At 52.5% G+C, this 27,110-nt stretch overlaps 9 protein-coding genes across 9 annotated transcripts; 3 read left to right on the forward strand and 6 right to left on the reverse strand.

Annotated features, from left to right (window-relative positions):
• Positions 1-1,501: 1,501 nt before the first annotated feature.
• On the reverse strand, positions 1,502-2,782 carry P168DRAFT_243331 (tyrosinase family protein; the record flags this gene model as incomplete). The annotated part of the gene is made up of 4 exons (XM_024833853.1): positions 1,502-1,705; positions 1,784-2,337; positions 2,390-2,537; positions 2,591-2,782. The coding sequence occupies 4 exons, from the start codon at positions 2,780-2,782 to the stop codon at positions 1,502-1,504; spliced, it is 1,098 nt and encodes a 365-aa protein (XP_024689271.1).
• Positions 2,783-3,136: 354 nt separating this feature from the next.
• Positions 3,137-4,639, forward strand: P168DRAFT_335452 (methyltransferase-like protein; the record flags this gene model as incomplete). The annotated part of the gene is made up of 4 exons (XM_024841714.1): positions 3,137-3,833; positions 3,916-4,269; positions 4,357-4,512; positions 4,570-4,639. 4 exons carry the CDS (start codon positions 3,137-3,139, stop codon positions 4,602-4,604), a joined length of 1,242 nt encoding a protein of 413 aa, XP_024689272.1. The 3' UTR covers positions 4,605-4,639.
• A 297-nt stretch (positions 4,640-4,936) lies between these two features.
• Positions 4,937-7,936, reverse strand: P168DRAFT_330027 (HET domain-containing protein; the record flags this gene model as incomplete). Its single annotated transcript, XM_024841536.1, has 2 exons — positions 6,262-7,936; positions 4,937-4,980 (listed from the first exon to the last, which is right to left on the reverse strand). Exons 1-2 carry the CDS (start codon positions 7,913-7,915, stop codon positions 4,937-4,939), a joined length of 1,698 nt encoding a protein of 565 aa, XP_024689273.1. The 5' UTR covers positions 7,916-7,936.
• A 2,709-nt stretch (positions 7,937-10,645) lies between these two features.
• P168DRAFT_299598 (uncharacterized protein) lies at positions 10,646-12,254 on the forward strand (the record flags this gene model as incomplete). Its single annotated transcript, XM_024838355.1, has 5 exons — positions 10,646-10,777; positions 10,833-11,094; positions 11,155-11,346; positions 11,390-11,790; positions 11,844-12,254. 5 exons carry the CDS (start codon positions 10,646-10,648, stop codon positions 12,252-12,254), a joined length of 1,398 nt encoding a protein of 465 aa, XP_024689274.1.
• Positions 12,255-13,618: 1,364 nt separating this feature from the next.
• On the reverse strand, positions 13,619-13,979 carry P168DRAFT_321751 (uncharacterized protein; the record flags this gene model as incomplete). Its single annotated transcript, XM_024840502.1, has 2 exons — positions 13,619-13,628; positions 13,690-13,979. The coding sequence occupies 2 exons, from the start codon at positions 13,977-13,979 to the stop codon at positions 13,619-13,621; spliced, it is 300 nt and encodes a 99-aa protein (XP_024689275.1).
• A 1,006-nt stretch (positions 13,980-14,985) lies between these two features.
• P168DRAFT_321752 (NAD(P)-binding protein) lies at positions 14,986-15,756 on the reverse strand (the record flags this gene model as incomplete). The annotated part of the gene is made up of 1 exon (XM_024840503.1): positions 14,986-15,756. The coding sequence occupies one exon, from the start codon at positions 15,754-15,756 to the stop codon at positions 14,986-14,988; it is 771 nt and encodes a 256-aa protein (XP_024689276.1).
• Positions 15,757-15,932: 176 nt separating this feature from the next.
• Positions 15,933-20,152, reverse strand: P168DRAFT_335456 (putative ABC multidrug transporter; the record flags this gene model as incomplete). The annotated part of the gene is made up of 4 exons (XM_024841715.1): positions 15,933-16,457; positions 16,505-19,818; positions 19,875-20,054; positions 20,111-20,152. 4 exons carry the CDS (start codon positions 20,150-20,152, stop codon positions 16,109-16,111), a joined length of 3,885 nt encoding a protein of 1,294 aa, XP_024689277.1. The 3' UTR covers positions 15,933-16,108.
• A 1,209-nt stretch (positions 20,153-21,361) lies between these two features.
• P168DRAFT_242879 (cytochrome P450) lies at positions 21,362-23,168 on the reverse strand (the record flags this gene model as incomplete). The annotated part of the gene is made up of 6 exons (XM_024833830.1): positions 21,362-21,688; positions 21,746-22,121; positions 22,186-22,744; positions 22,790-22,859; positions 22,913-23,008; positions 23,076-23,168. The coding sequence occupies 6 exons, from the start codon at positions 23,166-23,168 to the stop codon at positions 21,362-21,364; spliced, it is 1,521 nt and encodes a 506-aa protein (XP_024689278.1).
• A 646-nt stretch (positions 23,169-23,814) lies between these two features.
• Positions 23,815-26,877, forward strand: P168DRAFT_275115 (Diacylglycerol acyltransferase family; the record flags this gene model as incomplete). Its single annotated transcript, XM_024835470.1, has 4 exons — positions 23,815-24,359; positions 24,408-25,046; positions 25,114-25,509; positions 25,559-26,877. The coding sequence occupies 4 exons, from the start codon at positions 23,815-23,817 to the stop codon at positions 26,541-26,543; spliced, it is 2,565 nt and encodes an 854-aa protein (XP_024689279.1). The 3' UTR covers positions 26,544-26,877.
• Between the last annotated feature and the right edge of the window lie 233 nt (positions 26,878-27,110).

A 27,110-nucleotide genomic window follows, 5' to 3' on the forward strand; every position in this document is an offset into this window, starting at 1 on the left:
AGGGGCGTAAATCGCGAGATAGAGACAACAGCACAACAGAGGTTTGTAGCGACAGTCAGGGCATTGAGTTGGGTCAAAGAGCAACACGAATTCAAGTACATCAAGAAGAACATGAATCGAGAATACATACGACCGTTGACAGCGTGAAGCTTAGTAGAGATAATACAAGTCTCTCAGAAGGGCACCAGCAAACTCCAACGCTGCCAAGATTACACACTCTCAAATCTGATCATGAAGTAATACATGCACGGACCGCCCCTGTCTTAAGCATACTGTTCATGTATAATATGATAGTGTTGGTTTACGCAATATGACATTGAAGAACTGTACTTTCACATACAGATATAATTTGATATTTCGAAGACAGAACTCTGTACAAAATTTGAACTATTTAAATGCATGTATATGCTGTTTTAATTACAAAACCCTCCTGGGCAATTCCAAGATATTATCAAACATGTAATATAGAAATATCTTGGACAATAATATACCTCTAAGATATATTAGTATATGTGACTACAAGAGAAGAATTGTGATGAATTTATGCAGACAAAGGAAGCCTATGAGACACTGGACTGATACTAGATGAGCACAAAACAATCTGGAAATGCAAGAGATCACATACTACGGATTGACCCACAGACGTGGATAATAGACCCCTGCTCCATCAGATAAGATGATTTCGGAACGGCCCGTTCCTGGGAACCCGACCCAACGCCGATCATTCCTCACCAAAATCTGACCATCCCTCCTTGCACCGGGACTCGGATACTCGACATATACGAACATGGTCTAACCAGTGCAAGCTTCTCACTGACGCTCCACTTTTCACGATCAGCTCTTGGCTGGCCCAAAGTGGCAACCCGACCGAAATCTGTTTACGAGTTTTGACACCCACCGAGAAAAATATGACACATATGACCGCGAGCTATTGGCTATCACATTGACAGGGTCTATACACTCTAGACAAGGGGATGACTAGGTAAGGAGACCATGATGATGACTCAGTGACAGAACCAGCATACAGTACATATTGGTATGAGAATAACCCTTGGAAAGATACGGGAATGGCGTAACCCCTTGTATCATTAGGGATAACCGAGGGTTTATACATACGCACCAGAAAAATGGTTCAATGTGTTGCAAGGATTGCCAGGACTCCGCATCCTGACAGACCACAAGAACTTGGAGAAGAGATTGAATATGACGACCACCAACAGGCGAAAGAACAGACAGATACTATTTCTGGACAGGGTTAGAACAAGGATCAATTGTCATTAGAGTTAGACAGCGATTATTTGGCCGTTGTGTAGGAAAGTACGTAGTGATGTGCACAGAACCAGTTGAGAAGGGAGCCTTGCTTCTCTTTTCCCGTCACCAAAAATGACAAGCTAGGTAAGCGGTCGTGGTGAAGCAAGGTGGAGCAGAGCTATAACACGAGTGAATGTGGCCCTGATGCGACTGGACCCCAAAAGATGGTATCGGTCTAGTATAGTACCGCTCACTCCTCATCTATATACCGATAACACAACGGCCAAGCCTCCGTATCAAACACCCTCCTCGGCGCCACGGGTACACTCTGAACATCGAAGGGCATCTGATGATCTGCGTGCGCGTCAAGGTCGTAGTCTAGGTCGGTCATATTGTGTGGCGTTAGGGGCATACCGGAGAAGGCGGCGAAGTTGGATGGGTGGTAGTGCTGCCACTGTATGACCCATGTCAGTAACGTTGTATCGCTGTAGGCGTATAGAATGGGAAGGTAGCATGGGGTTCGGGAGCGCACCTCACTCCACAGCCGGTCAAGTTGCGCATGATGCAGCCAAAAGAGCGGGTCATTGGGCGTGAAGCTGTCTGCCATGCCCTGGCAGTCCTTCTCCAGCAGGGGCTTTGGGCAGTCACCCGCCAAATCTCCCCCAATGAAGTTGTGTATGTGATCATGCATTTGTGCCATGACGCGCTGGAACCCAAAGAAGTCGCCTGTGGTTTGCTCGGTCAGGTTTCGCACGAAGTCTGGGCCGAGAGTACGATTTTGAGGCCGCTCATCTGCAAACCAGCCAGTTATGAGGGTCAGGTTCCTCCGAAGCGGGTGTGGGATTGGCCAGGCAAGCTCGAAGTCCCCTACAGACGAGGCAAAGGCACCAGTGGTGACGGTACAGTCCGCCTCGCGAGATGAATCGCAGTCCCCCGTTCCACCCAGCCCGTACTCCGCCGAATTCTCGAACACTGGCGAGCCGAACAGGTCTGCGTGATCCCGCGACCAGTCCCAGTATGGTGTTGGCCCGCTGTACCCGCACGTGTGGCGGAGGGAGGTGTCGAATAGGTAGGTGAACCAGCGGTCTGCGGTCAGGTAAGGATGTGCTGGGGAAAGGCAAGGAGAGACAGAACATACGCCAGGGCAAAAAGTAAGCATTCCTGTGCACGCTGTGCTCCACAGATGCGTGCGCGTAAGAGAAGTCATCGTACAGGCTTCTCTTTCCCTGAAGTACCGTCTGGTCCTTCGTCAAGGATAGCCGTTCGTGTCGTACGTTTGCCAAGCACTACTCGGCATAAGCAACGTACGCGTTAACTACGGGGAGGAAGGAGGGCGCACCTTGACAGCTCCCACCCACTCGGCCTTCTCACTATGCGTCAGCGTCCGCCATTCTTTGCGTGTTAGAAGCTTGCTGCACTTTTGTGGTTGTCCGTTGTTCCATTCGTACGCATATGAGAGGCCGGCGTTGGGGGGGGCGGCGAGTACGGCGAGTACGTAGAGAAATAGCATCCAACAGCCCATGGTTATCATTCAAGCAGAAAGAGATGAGAGTTCGTAATAGTCGAAGTACCAAATAAAAGCCCAAATAAATAGTCAGTTTCCTATGCATCAATGGAAGAAGGCGCCCAGTCAGCATACCATTGATGCAGAGCAGACACAACCGACCTTTAGACTGACCCGTAAGGGCCTCGAGCCTGTATTCTCTGGGTTTTTGAAAGCAAACATCTCCAATATCACGAAATGGTCTCTAAGTTGCCGTAGCGCTACAGTGTCTTACTGTACCCTCCGCCCGTGGTGGCTTTCCCACCCCTCCGCGCTCCTCTTATGCTACTGACAGCAAGAGCCAACTCGCCCCCTATCCAACTTGAAGTCACAAGCACAATGATGCGCACCTCTATCTCCCTTTCCCGCTTCCCTGCTCTCCTCCTCTGCGTCGCCTTCCCCCTCTATCTCGCCATTCGTGGCTCCGCCTCGTTGTCCGACATCGCACTTCTTCTCTCCTCTCTCTCCGAGCGTGTCGAAGCCCTTCAGGTCAGGCTCACCTCCCCGCTCGCTGCCCCTCCAGCACCAGTCTCCAAAAAATCCCTCGATCCTCCTGCCGAGCCCGCCAAAACCGTGCGCGAGCCCGAAGACGGGGGAAGGAAGAGATACCAGCCCCTACCCGATGGACTGGCGCACTGTATCAACTCCTTCGAGCAGTATTCGTTCCTTGCTGAGCAAGGGCTCCAGCGGAAGCATGCACGGTATTCCAAGCAGGACCCCGCTCAGAAAGCGATAAGCAACGAGCTCGGCTATCCTGCACACTTCGAGAAAGCTAGGAAAGGGATCGATGTGAACGCCCAGTTCTCGGAAAAGATCGCGTTGATTGGGAGAGAGGACTACCACACCGGCCCGCAGGCATTGGAAGGCAGAGAAGACGCGGAATTCGGCCTTGTGGACCTGGCGTTTGGCCATCTTTTGCGGGACTGGAGTTCGCAGGGCGCAGAGGAGAGGAAGGCCGTGTTTCCCCCTATTCTGGATACGCTGGAGCGACATTTTGGTGGGAACGGAAGAGGTAACAAGGTGCTTGTGCCCGGAAGCGGTATGGGCAGGCTGGCAAGCGATATCGCTGATCTCGGTGCGTCCATCTTACTTCATTGAGTTGAAAACACGGCCTCACATAGGCGCAGGGTACGACGTCACGGCCAACGAGCTGGACTACGGGTCCATCCTGGCCTATCACTTACTAACGAACCACACGCACTCGTTGCACCAGCACACCCTGCAGCCATTCGTGACCAAATGGGCGCATCAGGCCAACCCCTCCTCGCGCTACTCCACCTCGACGGTGCCGGACCACTGGCCCAACAAGGCTGTAAAGCTCGTCGAGGGTGACTTCTTGGAGATGTTCCCCCGGGACGGTGAGTTCGACTCCGTCGTTACACTGTTCTTCATCGACATGTCCGATAACGTGATTGACTTCCTGAGCAATATACATCGGCTGCTAAAACCTGGTGGGGTGTGGATCAACCTTGGGCGTACGTTACTGCCATCTCTTAACAACTGACATTCATACTTTTTTTGTACTGCCGTTGACCGCTGCACTTGGGCTGACGTGGATACAGCGCTTAAATGGGGGTCCTACAGCGCTATCCAGCTCTCCGCAGAGGAAGTGCTTGACCTAGCAGTTCTGCTCGGGTTCGATGTGGACCATACGTCAAGGAAGGACATTGAAAGCTTGTATGCCGAGCAGCCGGAAACGTTGCTAAAGTTCACTTATGGTGAGTGTCTGCCGTTTCCTTGGGATAAGTGAGGGCGGTTGCTGATGCGACGGGCAGTTACGCAGTTCTGGTCTGCGACGAAGAGGGGGTAAATCGGGGGTTGTGTTTCACTTGCTTTTACGCTGTGGGCTAGGAATCTTGAAAATTGCATTTTTGCAATGCCGAGACCAGCTTGTTAGACCTAGCTTCTCTACAGAGCTGCCGATCGGTGGTTTTTACAAATGATCACGTCAACTACAGAACGATATTTTAGTCTTTGGCAAGGTAGTTGTCAAGATAGCAATAGCACTGGAATTATTACTTGTTGTGGCCATCAGTCAGGTTAGGCCCTATACCAAACGTTGCTCAGCGGTTCGGCGTAGCCGCTATGAGGTTACGGGCCTTTCCTTCCGAGGTCATGTGTATAATTCTCACCCTAAGCAAGCTAAACACCTGTGATAATGCCACCAGTCGCTGTTGCTAGCTGCCCTAGACTTATCAGTACCTAGATAGTTTAGTGTCTGCAGGTGATGAGAACCAATTCCAAGGTGCCAGACGCAAGTGCTAGTCAGTACCAGTATTGAAGATAGCCAGTGCCTAGGTCTTTGAGTATCGGCTCAATAGAGATTAAAAGGGGCTTGTTGGGTTTATCAGTCAGATTTATCCCTATATCCAAAATTGGTCAACGTTTTGGTGTATCGGTCACTGAGATATTTCACTGTTACGGGATGAAAGTCCCACACCTCAACCAAGCGACGGTGGCCGCACCTCAAAACAATGGACGGCTGTTGGGACCGAGGTCGACGGGCCGGAAACCAAGCGGCGATTTGCAAACCTCACCGGCGCCGACAAGGCTGGGTACATTACTCGGTGATATGATAGTTCAGCAGAGGGACACTGGAATATGTCGACACCTGCCTAATTAGGCCTAACGCCTCGCTTGCCAGAGCCTTTCCCTCGCTTCCCATCTAGATAGCCTTCATAGTCCTCCATAGTTCTACATAGCCTCTAATACGAGTCTATCTCCCCTTTTCATCCTTTCCATCGAGGTTCCAACAGAATATGTAGAACATCACCAATACCGGCAAGCCCAAGACTTAGGTGGATGTGATCGCCATCGCGGATGGGGTTCAGGAACGGGGTCTAATGATATATGCAGACTTCAACGGCTATGGGAAGAACGTTTGTCTTGTTGGCTTTGAAGTGTGTGAGTTTGTTCATATGTTAACATCGATATTTTGGGAACCTGGAGGTGGGAACTACGGTGGCTATGATTGTGTCCCGCTCCATCTGTCTATCTATCTGGTGAGACAGGAATCTCATGATTTACTATCAGACACCGTGTATTCTGGCTTTATATCTGCTTACATGAAACAGAGCTACAGGCCTACGCCTCGATAACAGTGTCAGGGGATGTCAAACACGGAAGTCTAACATGGTAGCCTGGTCTATCTAGACTACGGGCGACACGCAAAGACGTGCGAGGTAACAATTTCCAATTCCTGTCATTTGTCCAATAAACTTGAAGTAGGGCTATCCTTGACTTGTTGTGGTTTCTATCAATGCACATGTTTCATATCACAAGAAGCTCCTCAAATGACTGCCTCATTAAGCAATTGTAAAGAGGACTGGCCGTGTGTGCCTTTAGCACTCCATCAAGATATGTTTGACCCACCAATTGAAATCTTTCTGACACCCCTCGAAGGACAAGCGGTTGCAATGTTGAGGTTGCCACAACCACCAGATCCCCGTCCCGTGTTTCTGGCTCACTAATAGCAAAGGCACGGCCCCAAGAGTCCTGTACCTGTAGCACGAGCTTTCCGTAATTCACCGGGAGTTGATTTCTTAACATATCCGAGCATAGCCTCTGTCTCGTGTCCCGCTCAGGTCTAAACCCCCGAGCGACCTGGTGTAGAGCTTCTAGGATTTCTTCCGTTTTGAAGTCTCCGTATCGGTTGGTATTGAAGATACAAGCATCGATGAACCTCCTGTGAACAGATCCTGGCTCCCAGGCCTCTATCCACAGCACATGGCGTTCGTCAGTAATGGCGTCAATAATCTGCGAAGCAACCGTCTCCAAATCAGACCCGAACTTGAATACCGCTGTACAGTATCCGGCCTTGCGTACCCACAGATGCAAAGTAGATAGATCATGTGACACGCGCGGCAGACAGCCCTTGACCGGGTCCCAAAGGTCATCGTGGATCTCCCAAGGGATTGTCTGTGATTGTATCATCCGGTAGGATAACTTCGTGTAATCAGGAAGCCATGACGGCAGGCTCCCTGTCAGATGATCACCCCGGAGAGACAGGAAATGGTACATAGTACCCATGCGCTCACGATTGACGAGGTACTCCGTTGTCTCTAGAAAAACCTGCTCAGCGGGCTTCCTGTAGTCCGGCGGGTACACCTTCTGCACCTGGGGGGAGAAACTGTAGCAACCATAGATTTTGTCGCGGGGATCGGAACACTGGCGGTGGTTGGTCAAAACAAGGCTCCAGGCGAACGGAACCCGTGTGAGGTCCTGTCGCTGGTAATCTTGCGGTGATGATAAAATACCACGAATATCATCATCACTACCATTGATACTCATAGTGGTCTCTTGGACCTGCTGGCAATGCGCCCTGGTCTCTTTATCTTGCTCTGCTGATGGCACATTCCTCCGTTTTATCTCATCCGCCACGACATGCAATTGCTTGATTCTCTCGGGGTCAATGAGCGACATTTTGAAAGCGACATTACCGCAGATGCAGGTTGGGTCTTGCGTCGCCACTTGGTATTCCTGGTAGGTCCACATCCGGTTCCAGTATGGCAGCTTCACTAAGTCCAGGATGCCACTGCTCGCACGGACAAGAGAGATCTCCTTTTTCCGACGGGCTCGCGTAGAAAAGCGACTTGTGATGTCAAGCTTCCACCAGTACATTGTCTGCCGATTGAATTTCTTACCAACATATCTCATGGTCCAGGTCACTCCTATTTGCAACAAATCTAAAGAAACGGGCTTGCCCATGTACTGTAACGACTTGTCGGCTAGGAGAGCGATAACCTTCCGGGCTTCGCGATATATGTCCCCCATCATGGCGACCTGGGTGTTCTTCTCATCCGTGTCTGTCTGATTGATGCAGATATAGTCGACCCAGATGGTACGTGGCTGTTTGGGCCGACGTAGCATGCGTAATGCCGCGAAGAGGTTATGTGTGACGGGAAATCGGTATCCCTCTACCAAGACACTTTCCGTCGCATTAGGATCACCCCAAACGTAGGAGAGTGCCTCGTATTTTGGTTGCTGCCCTCGCAGCGACACGGACTGTATAGTACATCTGACTATAGCGTCGGTGTTCGTGTCGGGGATGATACTTAACAGACGAATCTGTTTCTGGTCGGTGTCAAGCTTGTTATATGGAAACCCCATTTTTTCCTTCATACTCCTTGGGATGCTCCGAAACCGCCAGGGGGTAATAAAGAGAAAGGGAAATGGGCAGGTTCGGAGGGCTTATAATAGGAGCGGCTAAGCCATCAGCGTCTAAGCGCTGCTGACCCTAATGACCCTTTACCAAATCTGACATTTTGACGACGAGTAGAGTGCCCCAGCTCCAGCCTCAAAGGAGGCGTGTCATGTTTGTAACAAATAGCAGTTCTCAGCCACTACACCAAAATGCCGATCTATTATTTAGGCAGACTTGGCATTCACATCCTTGTAAAAATCTCACTCAGCTTGGGATGGCCAACTCAAAAGTGCTGCCGTTTGGTCTGAGATTACAAGCACTTCTCGGGTTAACATGAGGGTTACTCTCGAGGTCTTGGGACTACTTCATGTCTTGAACAGATTCCATGATGGAAGCGACGCTAGTAATACACAATCAGAGAAGCATAGTGAGCATTGATAACATACCGTTAGATAACAAGACTGTGCTTCCGGACCAGTAACATTTCAGGGATCAACCCATTTTCTCCTCTTTAATGATTGGAGAGAAGGTGTACAATCTATGTCAGCTGAAACACTGGACATCCATCCTACTGATAAGCTCTGGAGACGTGTCGGCAAGCCGGATCGGTCATGCATAACGGAGGGCAACCGGGATCAGCACGGCTTATCAACCACCAGAACAGCAGGAGGGCTTAAATAGACACCGAAGATAATAGGTAATATCCTCGACCACGGATATCCCGAATATCCGAGTGGCAGTCTCGCCGTGGCGGACCAATCCCCACCAAACTGTTGCATTGGTAGTCTTGACATGCGAGCAGGCAACCATTATATAGCGCTTCTTCTCCGCTATTGTGGTTAGTTTCCATACTCTGCTCCTCTGTCTTTGATTGATTTAACGCGAACCTTCATATGCAGGCGGGGATTTGAGATTCTCGTATATTCAATTCAGCAACGTAAAAATTCAAGCAACACCGGTTTATCTATTGTGGGGCCCATTCTCCACCGTGACAGGTCCAAGTGGGCCAAGGGACTGATAAGAAACCGAGTCAAGATAACAAAGACATGGGTGAGACAAAGCGGTGCGGTTTTGGTAAGATCGTCGCCCTCCTGTCCAGCCGTGTTTGCTATCCTTTGATCCGTCGAGAACGCCCTGGATGCGACAATATTCGTGCATCTGTTATTGCCTCGGATCCTGGGACACACACGGCCCGGTGAGCCCTCAACCGCTCTGGCCAACTCTTTGATCTCACGGGTCAAGACCTGGTCGCAGGATCACCGCTCGAGCCAATGACTGTCAGCAAGGACAGCAGAGGCCACAGACTGGGAGAGATCCTGGTTCCTTCGTCCCATGTTCGGGCCTAGAGGTACCTCTCATACCACTCGTTCTGGTCAAGCATGTTATCGAGATATTGTGTTCGAACCGTGACCACCCGATCGGTGACATCGGCCCAGAGTGGGTCGGTCCTCTCCCACGCGGAGATCGGCTCTTACCAAATATGAGCGATTAAACGAAGAACGAATTCTTTTGTCGTCACTGCGGAATACAGGGCGGCAAATTTACCTGATCAGGCGTTTCAGGCCCTCAACCCCAAGAGCGGGTTTTGGAGGAAGCGAGATGAGGGGCCCCCGTGTCAGGAAAAGGCGGCGACGATAATATATCCCCAGCACTGGGTCCGCCGGAGACCAATCCCATCGCGCGGTCTCCCGGCACCCCCCATTCTCCGCCAAGCCGCTATCGGCGCCAGCCTCATCCGCAGTCGATGCTGATTGGGGTCGCTTAGACTACGAGCCTGAAAAGGGGCAAAACATGACGTGGGAATCCTGGTTCCCTGTCTGGGGTGGCTTCACGAGCCGGTCTTGACTCTTCTTGGCTGGCTCTGACCACCATCCGGGGTTTTGTCATCGATACTACGGTGGTTTTGAGGCCCGAGGACGATGGACCACCGACAGGGCCCGGATTATTCATCGTGATTCCACACGGTGTTGTCCGTTGATCGTACCACTTTCGAATCCCAGTCGGTGGCGGGTGGGGAAATTCGCGCAGTCTGGGGTTAGTCTTGCACTTGCCCAGGGTCCAATCGTCAGTCAGCCATTTGGGGCGCGGTGGGGACCCACAATTTAGTGTTAAATGGAGGGGGGGCAAAACAACGCTGCCTGCATGGCCATTGCAGACCACGATAGTTATCGCAGTCTGACTATTTACCCCAGGGCGTTGGTGCGTGTCTGCTCCTTCCACACGCACCAAGTGGATAACGCTGCTAGGCAGACGGGGGTCGGTGGAGAAATGGACCCGAATCCCACGCTGACCGCTGGAGAAAGCGAAGCCACGCAGGGGCTGAACCAGAAAAAGCAGCCCAGGATCCAGGCAATGGGGAGAATACCAGCGAATGCAAGGGTGCTGTCGAACGCATGGAAGAGACGAAGAATCCACGATGGTCCTCCAGTTCACGCGGCATCCTCCGCGTTCGGATCCTGCAGAAGGCCCAGCAGTCGACGGAGTTGACAGGGGCCCCCAAGGGACTGACCAACTCAAGAAAGATCGACCGACCGGTTTGGTTGCACTGCGTCTGGTGACCGGCCCGGTGGGGATTCCCAAATTGACTGTCGTGCATACTTAAGAGGATCAGCACCCACCTCTCCCCCGCAGAGTGTCAGAATGTCACTGTGAATACACCATTGCTCCTTCTCTTCTCCCTCCTTCCTCCTTATCCTGCGTCGGCCAACATGTCAGAAAAGAAAGAGCACGAGACGTTAGGTCCCATGGACCCCAAGTACGGCGAGATGGCGGACGCGCCGGGTTATTCCCACGATGCCGTCTTTGGAGAAATGGGCGAGGACGGTCCTGACTATCGGAGTGTAAGGCTCACGGATCTCATGCACGCCTCGACGTCGCTAACAGGAGTCTACTTAGGTTGGATGGTTGGGCTCGGCCGTGCTCATGATGAAATCCCAGATCGGTATTGGGGTCCTCTCGATACCGGTCGCCTTCGATGCCCTGGGAATTGTGCCAGGAGTGATCTGCTTGTTGGCCATCGGCGGCATCACCACATGGTCGGACTACATTATCGGCGTCTTCAAGCTCCGACATCCCGAGGTCTACGGTATTGATGATGTGGGACACTTGCTATTTGGGAAAACGGGACGGATCGTGTTGGGCGCCGCATTCTGCCTCTGTGAGTGGGACCGGGGGGAGGAAATCAATACCCAACCATGTGCTGACTGCTCCTAACTAGGGTGGACGTTTGTTGCTGGCTCCGGCATGCTGGGTCTCTCCATCGGTTTAAACACAGTCTCGAGCCACGCGACCTGTACGGCAGTGTGGGTGGCGATTGCCGCGATCTTCGGATTCATGTTCGGCAGTATCCAGACCCTCGGGCGCATTTCCTGGCTGGCGTGGCTGGGTCTGTTCTCCATTCTGGCCTCCAGTCAGTGCTCCTGATCCCACTTCCCCTCGATCCACATTAACAGAGTTAGTCCTCATCGTCACCATCGCGGTCGGCGTCCAAGACCGCCCGGCGTCGGCACCTCACGACGGCGTCTGGGTTTCCGATTACAAGATCATCAACAGCGAAGCGACCTTCACGCAAGCCATCACGGCTCTCACCACCATCGTCTTTGCCTACGCTGGTACCCCGGCCTTCTTCTCTATCGCGTCCGAGATGCGGGACCCGACCCACTACAACCGCGCCCTGATTATGTGCCAAGTCGTCGTGACGGCCTTCTACCTGATCATCGGCATCGTCATGTATTATTTCTGCGGCTCGTACGTTGCCTCGCCCGCGCTGGGTTCGGGCGGTGCCACGATCAAGATCGTCAGTTACGGATTCGCCCTGCCGGGGCTGTTGGCGAGCACCCTTCTCTTCGTCCACGTAAGTTTCTTCCGCTCCGTCGTGACGATCAGTGCTAATAGGACCGGGTGCAGATCACGGCCAAGTACGTCTTCGTGCGCATCCTCAGCGGCACGCGCCACCTGGCTGCCAACACGCTCACCCATTGGGTGGTGTGGATCAGCTGCACGGCTGGCGTGGCCCTGATCGCCTACATCATCGCCAGCGCGATCCCCGTGTTCAGCGACCTGGTGTCCTTGGTGGGTGCGCTGCTTGGCACGCCGATGTGTTTCCAACCCATGGCGGGTATGTGGCTCTACGATAACTGGCATACACCGGGGCCCAAGTCGATGCAATGGAAGCTGATGGTCGCCTGGTGTGTCTTTGTCATCGTGTCGGGGACGTTCCTGATGATTGGAGGAACCTACGGGTCGATCATCACGATCATGGAGAGTTATGCCAAGTCCGGCGGATCGGCCGCGTGGTCGTGCGCGGACAACTCGTAGATGTCTCTCTGATATCACTGCATCAGATGCCAGGCAGCGGGGACGGGTTGATCGCGATCCTGCGGCGGTGGTTTGATTTTGTATAGATTTGATGTCAATTAGTGCCAAAGATACCTTTTTGTTCAAGTCTATGGTTTATGGGAGTAAATTGAGAATGTATTCATTGGCGAGGCGCCCGTAGTAAATGAGTGAGGTGACCTCTATAGAGCAAGGCACTAACAGTCGGTTTAAGACAACTTCAATATATATAGATGCGGCTGCAATGACCGAAATCCACTAGCCATAAGATACAATTCCCCTCCTTTCTTTATATTGCTAATTATTGGATTTCTTAATATCTCTTCACGGTCATCACAATCATTGCCATTTTCCAATCTCCCAAATTATGGTCAGTCCTGTCAATCAATCCAGTAATATTCCTACTTCTCTTCCTAAACGGGTAACGTATTTAAAGACCTGTGACCATTTTGGTCTCCTACAAAGGGCCAATCACAATTAATTTGGGTGGTTATTGAGTGCGCCATGAAGAAATATATATTTGCCAGGGATTACCATAACCAAAGGTCTATCAACAACTTCTACAACCCAAACCCATATCAACCTAGTATTTACGAACTCTGAAGAGTATAGCGCTCAGGAGGCAAACTTAATCAATAGACACTCAACAATTCACACCAAATTCTCAACCATAGGAATTCCATTCAGACTAGGCATCGTGCCTCTTCCGATGTCGGCCAAGTGGCACGTGCTTCAACCCTGCAGTCCTGCCTCTTCGGGACTAGTGTGTGCTGGACCCGGTGGCGATACCTACCTCGGCATCTCAGGCAACCCCTACACCGATCCCTGGTTTTGTCGGAGGCTCTTGATCACACTGAGACACACACCTTTTTGATGGACGATACGCAATGGTCCCGCGGAGGGAAATGCTCTGATCAGCCTATTCCGACATTGATGTTACGATTACCGAGAACACGTCTCTATACATTAGAAATTGGAAAGCATACAAAGGACGAAAACATTCCACCGGCCACCCATCACAGGGTCAGCCACTCGGGAGAATAACATGGCAGTGTGCAAGGTGGATCCCCTTGCGAAAGAAGCAACGGAGCCGAGACGCGGTGCGAACATTATTGCATATTAAGTCGAAACCCACATAGCCAAAGTCCATGGGGTGGACCTGGGTGGGTCATATCCCCAGACAAACTCCACATGGCCTGCATTCCCCACATCCGGACTCGGTTCCAATAAGAAATGCTGAATGAGAGACAGAGAGTGAGAAATCGCGCCCCCAACGAAGACTGGTGTGGAAGAAGATGGGAAGCATGCAAAGACCTAGTGCCTGGGCGATCCGTCGACCATGACGCTTAATACTTCCTGAATGTGGACACCCAAGTCAGCATCGCACCCAATTCAAGACGCTCCGAATGACACTTACGAGCACCACAGTCGCTTGTACCCAGAAAAACACATGTTCCCATATGCGTTGTAACAGCTGCGGGTAATCCGGCCATTCTTCATGAGCTTACGCTCATTCATGTCTTCGGTCGTTTCAAGGAGCATGTCCCACTGGTCCACCTCGTAAATCTGGAATTTGGTGCTGCCACAGTTGGGCGCGGATCCCACCCAGTAGCAGTCGCCATCCTCCGGACTGTTGTTACACCGGAGTCCTTGGACTGCAAGGAAGAGGGTCGCGCTCGCGAACAAGATCGATGGATTGAGTTGCATAGTTCCGGTCCAGCGGAGTGCACGTTGACAGATTGGAAGGGAAAAAGATAGTAATCGGTCAGGGAGTGTTTTGTCCACGATGGAGGATTTGTCCAGAAAAAGGTGTTATTTATATATTAGAAGAACCGCTGCCGTCGACAAGATATGCAGCGACTCTTTGACCACATCCGGTGGCGCATTACGGCGTGGTGCCCATGCGGAGATCCCGGCCACTGTGCGAGCATAAGGGTGTCAGCCGGAATTGAAGCTTTTGATCACCATGAACAAGTCGTTGATCCATACCGGGGTGGTCCTAGTCTAATGCAAGTGCTATTGATGCAAGTCTTTGTTGGCGATCATCCTATTGATACCCATTTGCGGCCCGCGGAAGGCCACCACTCGATACTACTCGCAGGTTCCTTTGTGACCTCGACGCATGGAGATACGCTATTACATCGCAGAATAACCACTGGGAATATTTGTCGTCAATAAGACAGTGATAGTGAGGGGATGAGTGTTGACCGGGTGAGACCAGAATGGGGCCTCGTGGGAGATGGCTTACCATCCCATACCACCCTATATCACCCGCGCTGACCCGAGACAAAGATGTTGTTGTTTTGTGGTGCTCTGTGTGGTTGTTTGTCTGCAAATCCTTATCCATGACTGGGGATTCCAGTGAAATATGCTCGCGAACGCAGATCCCGAAGGAGGGATGGGCATGCGGTTCGCGCTTCACGCTGCCCGGGACATCCACCAACGTTGGCCAAACCCTACAACGCGAGTGGATTGAGCATATGATTCACAATCAGCAATTTTATATTTGTGGAATGGTTGCCTTTCGTTTCCCCCATTCCAACTATCGCGCAACAGGCAATGAACCCCCGAATGGCCCCAGTGAGCAAAAAGACGTCTCCGACTAGATTCAGATAGCTTGGTAAGTTGTTGACAGTCGAGAACGACAGAGAGTGATGGCATTAATCATCTAGAAACATCTAGTATCAAGTGGCTGGGACACCGTTCCAGCTATCTATTCGCCAGGGATGGAAACCCCAGAAACCTCCTGACAGACAGTCAAGAGCTGTTCTTGTTGCTTGACATTGCCAGCCCCGGGGTGCGGCGCCTCGGCACCTCGGGTGGTGAAGAACGTCCCACTCTCCAAACTCGCCAGGCTCCCCTGCCCCGCGGCCCAATCGGCCAGCGCTTTGGCCGGCTTGTCCATCCCACCCGGCGCCATCGATCCTCCCATCTTCGTGCGGACCCAACCAGGGTGCATACTCACCACCTGGAGATCGGTCCACCGGCGCGAGAAGGCGTTGGCCAACATCACAGCGTGTAGTTTACTGTCGCTGTACGAGTGCGACTGCGTCACGTTCCGGAGCGACTCGTCCCCACCATAGTGGCTATCGGAACTCATGTACAACAGGCGCTCTTTGGGCTTCTTCATCAAGCAGGTGAGGATATATGGCGCGAGGGTATTGACGGAGAAGACCGCCGAGATCTTGTCGGCGGTAATCTCACGGCTAGACGTGGAGCCGTAGCCAATTCCGGCATTGTGGATGACGGCGTCGAACGACCCCGAGCCCAAGGCATTCGCTTCCTCGGCGAGTTTTTTCGTCTCAGAAATAGACCGTAGGTCAGCGACCAAGACCGCCTCGGCGTTGGGAACGGCTTGGCGGGTCGAGGCGGCGCGGTCTGCGTTTCGAGCGTGGAGAACAACGGAGTGGCCGCGGTCTGAGAGGATCTTTCCAGCGGCCTGACCGATTCCGTCGCTGGAGCCGGTGATGAATATGCGAGCCATGATAGTTGGCTATTAGGAGGATGTAGAAACGGTTTGGGGTTGAAACAGTCTCGAGAGAAGTCAGGATAAATACCACGCTGGATGATGTAAGGGTAGCGTGCCAACGATGACGTCATACACACCGACCAATGGTCAGGAATTGACGAGAGGTGTAAGGATGAGGCTTTTTTAAATAGGAGGACTTTTATGGCTGTTTGAATGAAACAAAGCTATTACCATATGGCTGCGACAAAATCCATAGCGGAAAGTGTGATATGTCCTATTCCGAATCAAAGTGTATGCCATTCAAATCAAAAGCGATAGCTCAAAAAAGACCCCTAACAGCAATGTATCCCAACGCCAACCGCCAAAATCAAGTCAGATTCTGAAGATTTACCAAATCGTGATATCGCCCACGCCGTCGCATAAGTTGCGTATGCGTCCCGGACTCGACGACCCCTCCTTGGTCCAGCACGTAGATCACGTCCGCACGTTGAATGGTGCTAAGTCGGTGAGCGACCGCAATCGTCGTGCGCCCGTGAGAGGCGGCATCTAGAGCGGTTTGGACAATTTTCTCGGACTCGGAATCCAGCGCTGAGGTCGCCTCGTCGAGGAGGAGGATTTTGGGATCGCGAATGAGGGCCCGGGCAATGGCAACGCGCTGTTTTTGGCCGCCGGAGAGCATGCCCCCTTTGCTGCCGACGATCGTATTAAACCCTTGTCTGCTACTGGTGAGTATATGGAATGGGATGGAATGAGGTAGACTAACGGTAACGACACGATGAAATCATAAATGTTCGATTCCCGACAAGCTTTGATGACGGTCTCTTCGGTGATATCAGCGGACCCACATCCCAGCAGGATATTATCACGGATGGTCCCCTGGAATAGGGCCGGTTCCTGCCCCACCAAGGCGATGTGGTTCCGGTACGACGCCGTGTCCACTGTCTGGATATTTCTACCATCCACGCAGATACTCCCTCTGGTGGCATCATAAAACCGCTCGAGGAGCGCGATGACTGTACTCTTTCCACTCCCGCTTGGGCCAACTAGCGCGACGTATTGGCCCGGCTTGATCGTCAGGTTTAGTCTGTACAGAACAGGCTGCTCCGGACGGGTGGAATAGCGGAAGGTCACCTCGTGGAATTCAATGAGCCCCTGCATTTCCCGCACATGCGTGCCAGCATGGTGGGCAGTAATCCCCGAGGCACTGTCGAATAGCTGTTTGAACTCCGCTGCCGCATGCTTGGCCTTGCCCATATCGGGCGCATGGGAGAACACCGTCCCCGCAGCCTGGGCGCCGAAGATGACCTCGCTGAAGCAGACGTAAAATTTAAAGAGGGAGTATTCATGATGGCCGAAAAGGGTCCCGCCATACCAAAAGCCCAACGCCATGCACATGAACGGGAGAGACTGGGAAGCAGCGTAGAGAAGGGACGATTTGATGATAGGGAGAATGTCGCTTCGTAACTGCTGGCGGATCTGTACCTCGTAGGACCGGTGGATCTCACTCTCCATGGTCAAGGTAGCTACCGTGCGAATGGCGCTGGCCGCCTCGCAGGCTGCGCTGGCGGATTGCTGGTACGCCTTTTTTGCGCGTCGCTGGAATTTATCGAGCATGGATACGCGAACGAATCCACACATTAATAGTACTGGGACCGCGGAGATGCAGACGAGGGCCAGCTTCCATCCCATGATCAGGGCTACCACTAGCGATGCTACGAGGTTAACGGAGACGATCAAGATCGTCCCCAGCGTGACACCACTGATCCCCGCTAACTGTTTCGTCTCAGCACTAAGGGTCGCCGTTAAGGCACCTGTGGAGTTCTCCGGTCGGTCGAAGAAAGGGATGTCTTGTTGTAGCATGACGCGGAAGGCTCGGCTTCGCGCACGGTATACCATGCGCTCGGAGCTGTATGCGAACAGGGCCCCTTGTAAACTGTACAGGATTAGAGTCACCAGACCAATCATGAGAAAAAAGAGTGACCAAAAGTTCGTATCATCGCGGAGTTTTCCGTATTGCGACTCGGGAAGGGTTAGCGTGGTGATGGCTTTGGCAAACAACACTGCTTGCGACGGCTGGATCCCACCGGCCAGAACGGACGCACAGAGTCCGAGGACGAGGAAAGGCCTCTCAGGCTTGTTGAATGACGCGAGGAATCTAAATAACGTCCAAATGGAATACGGTCTTGTTCTCTTTGTCCCATGTGGAAAGGATGGCAAGGACATCCTAGAAACCGGGCGCGCTACCTTCTTGCCCCCTTGCAAGCCAATGTCTGACTCGTCATCTGTTCTCATGGAGATCATCTCGTAGGCGTCATCGCTCAGATCATCGTCATCGTCCTGGAGATACGAGCGGCTCATCCGGAACTTGGCCGTCAGCCGGTTCGGCGAGGGAGGCATATTTCTGTGTTTGATCTGCTGCGCCTCAACCATGTCACGATAGACGCCATCCTGCTCCATCAATTTCTGATGAGGACCCTGTTCGACAATTTTCCCGTGGCGCAAGACAATGATATTGTGTGCATCTTTGATCGTGGAGAGACGGTGTGCAATCATGATGGTCGTTCTGCCTTGGGCGACGTTGTCGAGTGCAGCTTGCACTAGTCCCTCTGACTTAGTATCGAGAGCGGATGTCGCTTCGTCGAGCAGCAAGATCTTCGGGTTCTTCACGATGGCTCGCGCAATGGCGATGCGCTGCTTTTGCCCCCCTGACAGCGAGCAACGCCCGATGTGGGTATCATACCCCTGAGGAAGCGCCAAGATAAAGTCATGCGCATTAGCCATCCGCGCCGCCGTTTCGATATGTTTCTGTACCTGTCCCATGGGCTGAGTGTCTAATCCGGAGCCTACCAGGCCAAACCGGATATTTTCAGCAATGGTGGCGGCAAATAGGCGAGGCTCCTGTGACACTAGGGACACTTGTTGTCGCAGCCATTGGAGGTTTAGCGTCGCGATGTCATGGCCGTCGAGGGAAACGGTCCCTGCAACGGGGTTGTAGAACCGCTCGAGGAGACCAATGATGGTACTCTTGCCTGACCCGGAGGGCCCGACAAAAGCTGTTGTCTTCCCCGCGGGGATGTCCACATTTAGGTTATCGGCGATAACTACCTCGGGGCGGGAGGGATAGATGTGTCTAACGTTGCGTAGGGTGATGTCTCCGAGTACGGTGTTTAATTTGATTCCAACTGACGAAGATGGATCGAGGGGCGAGTGACGATCGATGGTCGTATACAGCTTAGATGCAGCGGCTACTGCCGTTGATAGTGCTTGTCCATGTGGGGCGACATTCCCCAGGTTATATGACCCCAGGATAATCGCCATTAACACAGTCAGGATGTCTCCGGCTTTGACGTGATTCTCCGAGTTGACGAGAAATCGGGATCCCATCCAGAAGCCGAGACCGTAGTTTAGGTACATCACACAGAGCATGGCGCCGACCATGGCGACGAAAGTCAACTGCGACTTCATGCCTGGTCGCTCCGCCTCCTTGAGATAGGACTCGTACTTACGAGCCAGAGTTTCCTGGGCGTCGAACGCCACGACCGTCCGGATAGAGTCCAGGATATCCTCCGCCAAGCTGGCGCCGCGCCCCTGACTCTCCAACGCAACCTTGCTGTAGACCAGCATGGCGGCAGAACAACCGCCCATTATCAACAGCAAGGCAACCAAGGTGGCGCTGCAAATCAGAGCTAACCTCCAGCTCACGATATATGCGATGATAAACGCGGTTACGAACGTCCCGAGCCCTGACAAGACCAGGCTGACCTTTTCAGAGATGCCGTCTTGGATTAGGTTGGTATCTGCGGTGATGCGCGTGGTGATCTCTCCGGCTCCGAGGTTATCGAAGAAGGCGATATTTTGCCGTAGGATAGCGCGAAAATATTGGATGCGGATTTGCTGCGACACATGTTCGCCGGTGTATACAAAGCCAGCGGTCGCAAGACAGACAGTGAGGAACTCCCCAATAGCAAGGTAAACAAAGTATACAACGTTGGTAGTCAGTTCATCATAGAAGTCATCATAAGTCATCTGATGCGTAGCGACGTCTTGAAAAGTCGAGGTTAGGTTTCCGAATAGAACCTTGAGCGTGGCGGTCAGTTATTCCATGACAGCAACAGCGAGAGAGGGATCAGTACCGTGAAGATAGGAAGCCCAGCGCCCGCTGCGACGGCAAAGACGCAACTGAAACCTATTATAACTAGGTCCACTCGACTGGCATACCGGTATATACCAAAGAAGCCCACCTTGGACACTGGGGCGGAAATTTGGGCTTCTAGGATGGCACTCTCGCTGCTTGTGCCGTTGGGCTTGGTGGACTGTTGGACGTCGTTAGTTGCCATTGTGGATCCATCGCAATGGATTCATGTCATACCTGCTGGAGCCCCATAAACGAGGGCCATTCCGTATCGTCCATTTTTCGATTACGGGGAATCTCTACAGTTCTATCGAACACATCATACATCGGCCGCTTCAGTCACTAGGAACTGAGTATGGCCAGTGCACGGACAGATAGGGGGGAAAGCTTCGCCCAGGTGAAGATGACAAGTTGACGGGAACCCTACCACATGTGGGAACAGCACCTACATGGAGCGCGGTTGGGACGGCGGCCGCTCGGATGTCCTTGATGGCAGTGTGTAGGTGACATTATCGAAGGATGCACCCAATGGGGATTGGAATCATCACATGGCTCAGGGGCAATGCACGAAGTCCCGGGCAGCGGTAAAGATGAGGCCTTCATGACGTGAACACCCCAATATCCTCGGAAGGATCACATCTATCCCGCGAAACTTCGGCTCCTGCATCCTGGTGTTTCTCTATAAGCCATATTATGATGCCGCAACCGAATTGGCTTCGTGTTGATATCCTTGGCTTTCCTAGTGGTTCCTCGCGTTTCAACTCGACTCCAGCGATCCCAGGATCTGCACGTGAAGGATCGACATAGTGAGGGGTGAGGGACATTTCGGAGCGACTTTGCAGGAACAAGGTTTCATAACGACCAGGGTGGGACTCCTTATCAAACTCACTACCGGGGTAGCGGAAACATTAAGTTTGGCACGATGGATAGTGAAAAGCCAAGGGAACTCCCGTGGAGTCCGATGGCCGAGGAAGACGGGGTCAGGGGCAAGGGAGAAGGGATCGACCGATAGCGCGGCGAATGATAACCTTAGATATACCGAGAATCAAATTATGGGGCCGGTCAAGCACGTTCCTCGGCGATTGTAACGCGTTTCATGTGCCGGGTCGATGCCATGAAGAGTCTAGACTGAGGATTTCTCCGCTCTTCACTCGCGCACTGCGTTCTCTTTAGGGTATCGTGCTCTAACCTGCATCGCCTTCCCCAGCCATGCCCCAGCCGAGCGAAGCAAGGGGACGATAATCACCAATCTAGTTTCTACAGGGCAGGGTAAATGTTTCAAACAGGGCAGGAATTTTACGATCCAATGATGATTTTCTCTCCCGTTTCCATCGTCTTGTCAACCGACCTGTGCCCCAATATCACAATTGCCGAACGAGGCCAAAACAGAGGTCAATTTCAATTTGAAACTCAGAGATCTAACAAGCAATGCGGAGTAAAGTAACAGTGGGTCGGTTTCGACCATGGCACCGGCTGAGTTCGATGGACTCAGGCGGCCCTCTCGCGGCGCTTCAATCTCACCCGCAAATCTGGCAGCTCCCAAAATGCGTAGCACGGGCTCTGGCGCTGCCAGTCCTTCACCTTCCCCACATACTCCGCATCAAAGTCCAGAAAGAAGGCCGCCAGGGTCAACTGGAGCATTTGCTTGGCAAAGTATTTGGCAATACAAGCCCGACTCCCGACTAAGAACGGCTGGACCGCTTCCTTGCGATCTGTCGATCCTGGCTCCGTCCAACGCTCCGGAATAAATTCGTATGGTGCGTTGAAATACTCCGGATTGTGGTGCAGGGAGAACAAGGAAGTGGCAACTTCCGTCTGCAGTAGTGGTACAAATGTTAGTGATAGCGAGGTGAGGTCGGACAAGCAACTTACCCCAGCAGGGATGTATGTTCCATCCACATACGCCCCTGGCGACACACGCGGTCCACCCATGGGAACGGGGGGATACAGCCGAAGCGCCTCTGTAATTACCGCGTCAAGGTACGGCAGTTGCTGGGCCACTTCCCAGGAGACATCCTCTGCCGAGTGGAACGCGGTCTGCAATTCCCGGAGTAATTTTGCATGAGACTCCGGGTGTGTCAGGACGAAGTAGATGACGGCACAGAGGGCATTCTGGGTAGTATGGAAGCCAGCCAACATGATAGCGCTAAAGTTCTCCGCTATCTCCGCTTCGGGGAGGTCGCTGGTCCCTGCACGCTCCATCACTTCAACCATGATATCGCGGCGATGGTGCGATGCACGTAGTTGTCTGAAAAGTTGCATGTGTTAGACCGACTGGCCGGGGATGCGGGGGAAGATGAACATCGGCTTACTCGTTGATCAACCGCATCCGTGCCTGCTCGCTGCGGGCACGAATTCCCTTGCGTAGAAGACGTCGCAGCATCCACTTGATCATCGTGGGGACCCCGGATCCTTGGAATTGGTCTCGGATAGTTGCCCAGAAAAAGATCCGCGGCAGCTGCTCTGTCCAGAAGTAAGGCTTGCCCCGCTGCAGGCATCCTAGCGGCTTTCCTAGCAGGACTTCGGACACCGTATCCACCGAGTGGCAGTAGAACAGTTCATTGAGCGTCAGTGTATCGGTTGCCGCTAATTTGGCCTGGATCACGTCATGCAGGCGCAGCACACACCCACGGATCACTCCCCCATGTGCTTGCATGCTTCCAGGGGTCAGGGAGGGCCCGAACAGCTTGCGCACTGACCCATGATATCTAGTGTCCGAGGCAGTGAATATGTTCTGTCGCGAGATATTCTTGTAGAACCCTGTTTTGAGGAACGGTGTAGATTTTCCAGACCCGCCACCGTAAATGTTTCGCAGGGCCTTGAGCGTGTTTGTTGTGGCCTGCCCTGGACTAAACCGTGCGATCTTCCCTGCTCACAGTTAGCGGGGTTCTGAGGAACGGTGGGGATGTTTATCACCATAGGATAGATGGAGAGAGTGGAAATGGTGAGCGCTCCTCCCGGTCACGAATGATATTTTGGTAATGACCTATGCCAATGTATGTGAGAAGGTGTGCTTTCTTGGCTCATGTGGGGACTTACGCCACAGAAAAAGAGATCCAGGAACGAACCCGGAACGTCCTTGATGACGGGTCCCTTTGGCAGAAGCTGGACATAAAGGGACAGAAGGGACATGCCCTGGCCTCATGTTAATTCAACGAAATGACCATAGTACGTGCTGTAAAAGGTGTGCCTGACATACCACGAATATAGCAATAGCTGCATAGGTGATAGTAGTTGAGGGATAATAGAACTCGGGCATCTGCCCCGAAGGAAGGGCCACAGCAAGAAACACCATACTGATAGCAGCAATTGGTATAGTGGGGTGTACGTTTTCTTTCTCGTCCTTGCCCTCGAACGGTATGTTTGCCATCTTATTTATCTCGCAACGGATATCACATCTACCCCATCAACCCCCCTCCCCTCTCACAAGGGCCAAGGCGTAGTCAAACCAGGGCATCACCTACTCCGAACGGACGCTGTTCACCTCCCCTCCGACTATCAGGTGGGTCATTCACCTTCCTGGCGAGTGCTCGAAACAGCCTCGGCGTACACCAGGTGCCTCAGGATCCTGCCATGAATCGGCTCATGGGTCGGGTCTTCTCGGTTGTCAGAAGGTTGAAACATCGCTTATTAGATTTCTGTCGGCGATCTGGAGGTGTGAAGGTTCCTAATCCCATTTATTAGACATAACGATCTGCACCAAGGTCATTGATAGCGACGCGACAGATGAATATAGTTGGTAGTTGTGGCCCGTTCCCCTCCTCCCCTGATCTAACTTTCCATTGCTTTTTATTTCTCGGCTTTTCTTTCCCTTCTGTCAGCAAGCCCAAATATCGGGCATCTTAAACCACATTTTTTATCGGGTCTTCTTGTGGTAGCGCTTTTCTGCCAATAGGCGGGTCACTGACATACTCCATTCCTACCCATCAATTACGTCCACAATGGCCGATGTGAGCGTTCTGTTTCTCGCCAACAGCGAGCATGGTCAGACAAACATCATTCTGGCCATGACTCATGAGCTACTGGTGCGCGGGGATGTGGACGTGCACATTGCCTCGTTTCCTGTACTGGAGAAACGGTTGGAAAAGCTGTTGAACGACAATTCTGACGCATACAATGACACTTTTCGATCAAGAGTTCACTTTCATCCGCTCCGGGGTCCCTCAAACACGGATGTCTTCATTCGCACCGGTAAACGAGGGGCGTTCCATCCTCCTGGCTACCACGGCGCAGTTCTTGGTTTCCAGTCGCTGTGCGAGGATATCTGGGGATGGACCGAAGAGGAATATGTCGACATATACCACTGCTGCATCGAAGTCATCAAGAGCGTGCAGCCGTCGGTTATCGCGTCGGACTTTTTCTTCCTGATGGGCCGCGATGCGGCGTTCAATGCGGGATACACAGCCATCCTGATCAACACCACGTCTCTCACACATATCGTGCTGGGGCTGCAAAAGGGCTCAGCTGCCCTGTGGAAATACCCTCTGTAAGTTCTTGGACTTTCTCTTTCAATGATTTTACTGACACCCTCAAGCCCCGGGACTGGCTTCCCTTATCCCCTCCCATGGCATCAAATTCCGTTCAACACCCTCGCCGCCCTTAAAACAGCGAAGATGTATCACGGCAGCGGACGTCGACGCGAAATTCGCGATTGGCGTATTCGTAACAAGATTCACGGTCGATTCCCTTTTGCCGACTCTTGGCGGCCAGACCGGTTCCACCTGACGCCCGCATTGAAGGAACTCGACTGGCCAATGGATGTGCCAGATAACATCATGCCCTGCGGGCCGATCCTCCTGCCCACGGCGTCTGTCGAAAAGCAGGACCCGGAGATGGCCACATGGCTAAATCGAGGTCCCACAATCTTGGTGAACTTGGGCACATTGTATGCACCAGACCCCCACGTGGCGGAAAATATTGCCACTGGATTGAAGTTGTTCTTCGATTCTTGGAAGGGAGAGGAGACCCAGGTCCTATGGAAACTACCCCCGCACCCGCACGATGAGGATGGTATATATCACCGGGCAATTCAAATTCTCCAGAAGGAAGTGGATGAGGATCGGGCGCGCATCCAGTCGTGGTTTCAAGTGGAACCTATGGCCATGCTACGGACAGGCCAAATCATCTGTTCCGTCCACCATGGCGGTGCCAATTCCTGGTATGAAGCTATCCAGTGAGTGCGATGTCTCCCTTCCCCTTCCCTGCTGGTCTACATCATCCCCAATATCTAACCCATACAGAAATGGAGTCCCCCACGTGATCCTTCCCGCATGGCAAGACTGTTACGAGAATGCCGCTCGAGCCGAATGGCTGGGGGTCGGCGTATATGGAAACCGGTCTCGGGCTCCCAACATCGACGGCAAAGAGCTTAGCAAGGCATTGCTGAAAGTGATGAGCAACAAGGCGTACAAGGAAAAGTCGGTGGAACTGTCGAAGCTGTGCCACAAGAAGGAGGGACGTGTGGCCGGGGCGGAAAAGATCGTGGAAATCGCGCGGAACCCGGAGAAAATGTCCATGGACATGCCTAAGCTCAATGTTGGCGACCCTCAGTGCAAGCTGTACGAGGTCAAGAACAATGCCGGCATGATCCTCCAAACGGTCGATCCTCCCAAGCCCGTAGGCAAAGATTCGTCAAAGTCCGTCCCCTTTCTATACTGTGCCTAGCTCAGAGACTGACGAATACAGACCCTTCTCCACTGACATTGCCGAGACTCTCCTTGTTACCGCTCTCTGCAACACATGGTGCATGCTACCTCTCATCGGGTACTCGATGCTTTTGGTGCCCCGTCTGCGACTCATTGCCCTGCTCTATATTCTTTACATTAAATTTGTGGCGAAGGCACACACCACAGGCACCCTCCCTTTACGAAATGACACGTTCCGTACGTCGTGGATCTGGAAAGCTTTTGCCGCTTACTTCCCTCTGCGCCTGTATCGATCCACTCAGTTGTCCCCAGGGAAACGGTACGTGTTTGGATATCACCCCCACGGTGTGGCGTTCCGGGGAGCCATGGGGGCGCTGGCTGCAGACTGTGCGGGGTTCTCGCAGCTGTTCCCTGGCATTACCAACACCCTTCTGGTCAAAGATGAGTTCTTCTACCAGCCCCTCCTCCGGGAATACCTGCTCGGAGCTGGAGCCAGTGGTGTGTCGCGGAGTTCGTGCATCCGCCACCTAACGAAGAACGGGCACGATGGACGTGGGATGGGCAGCGCTATCACCATCACGGTGGGCGGCAGCCGCGAATACAACATAGCGGAGCCTGGAACAATGGGGGTCGTAGTGAAGATCCGCAAGGGTTTCATCCGAGTGGCGGTTTCGACGGGAGCGGAGCTGGTTCCAGTCATCGGCTTCGGCGAGAATGAGCTGTTCGACCGGGTTGACGTAAAATCGTCGCGACTGCTCATTCCCCTTGCCAAACTATGGGAGTGGTCGGTCGGCCACAAGGTCGCGTTCTCTACCGGGCGCTTCAATATCTTCTGTCCTCATCGTAAGCCGCTCAATGTGGTTGTCGGGAAGCCAATTCCGGTTCAGCAGCAACGATATGACCCGGATGAGAAGTATATCGAGGAGTTACACTTTCAATATCGGGTGGAGTTGGAGAAGCTTTGGGACGACTGGAAGGACGTGTTTGGAGTGGACAGGTCAGTCAAGTTCGAGTTAGTTGACTGATGAGCTGGGATATATGTGGTTTTCTCGGGAGGGTACGGAGTGTGGTTGATGTTTGCCCGTTCCCATCTGTTATTGCGTATCGACATCTCTGTACCGAGTTATGAGTCGTCTTAAGGCACGCTGGACCTGCCAAGAGGCTTATTAGTCGCTGATAGTTCTATGTTATTGCCGTATTGGCGTTTTGCCCCGAGTTATATTTCTTGTGTCCGATGTTGCTTTACATTGCATGATTTCTTGACGACGAATATCCACCAGGAACTCAGTTGACATCCTGAAACCTTTTTTTTTTTCATTTCATCACGCGGTATTCAAATTCCTGGATAACATGCCTGAGATACCGTCAGAACAGTTGGTAAGATTGACCGAACAGATGTGTTGAGAAGAGGACTGGAAGTTGCAAAGGAGGGAAGAGCAGGAGTCATCCTACCCAGTAGTCAGGTGACAGGCCTTCTTGCTCATTATCAACCATCAACGCCCTGACCGATAATTTGTTTCTTCCCACAGCAGCCCTGTAACTGTCACTCTTGATTCTCTTTTGTACGACCTCAGTCTGGGTTGGAGGTACTA

This window comes from Aspergillus campestris (genome assembly GCF_002847485.1).
Source record: "Aspergillus campestris IBT 28561 chromosome Unknown P168scaffold_13, whole genome shotgun sequence".
NCBI classification, from domain to species: domain Eukaryota; kingdom Fungi; phylum Ascomycota; class Eurotiomycetes; order Eurotiales; family Aspergillaceae; genus Aspergillus; species Aspergillus campestris.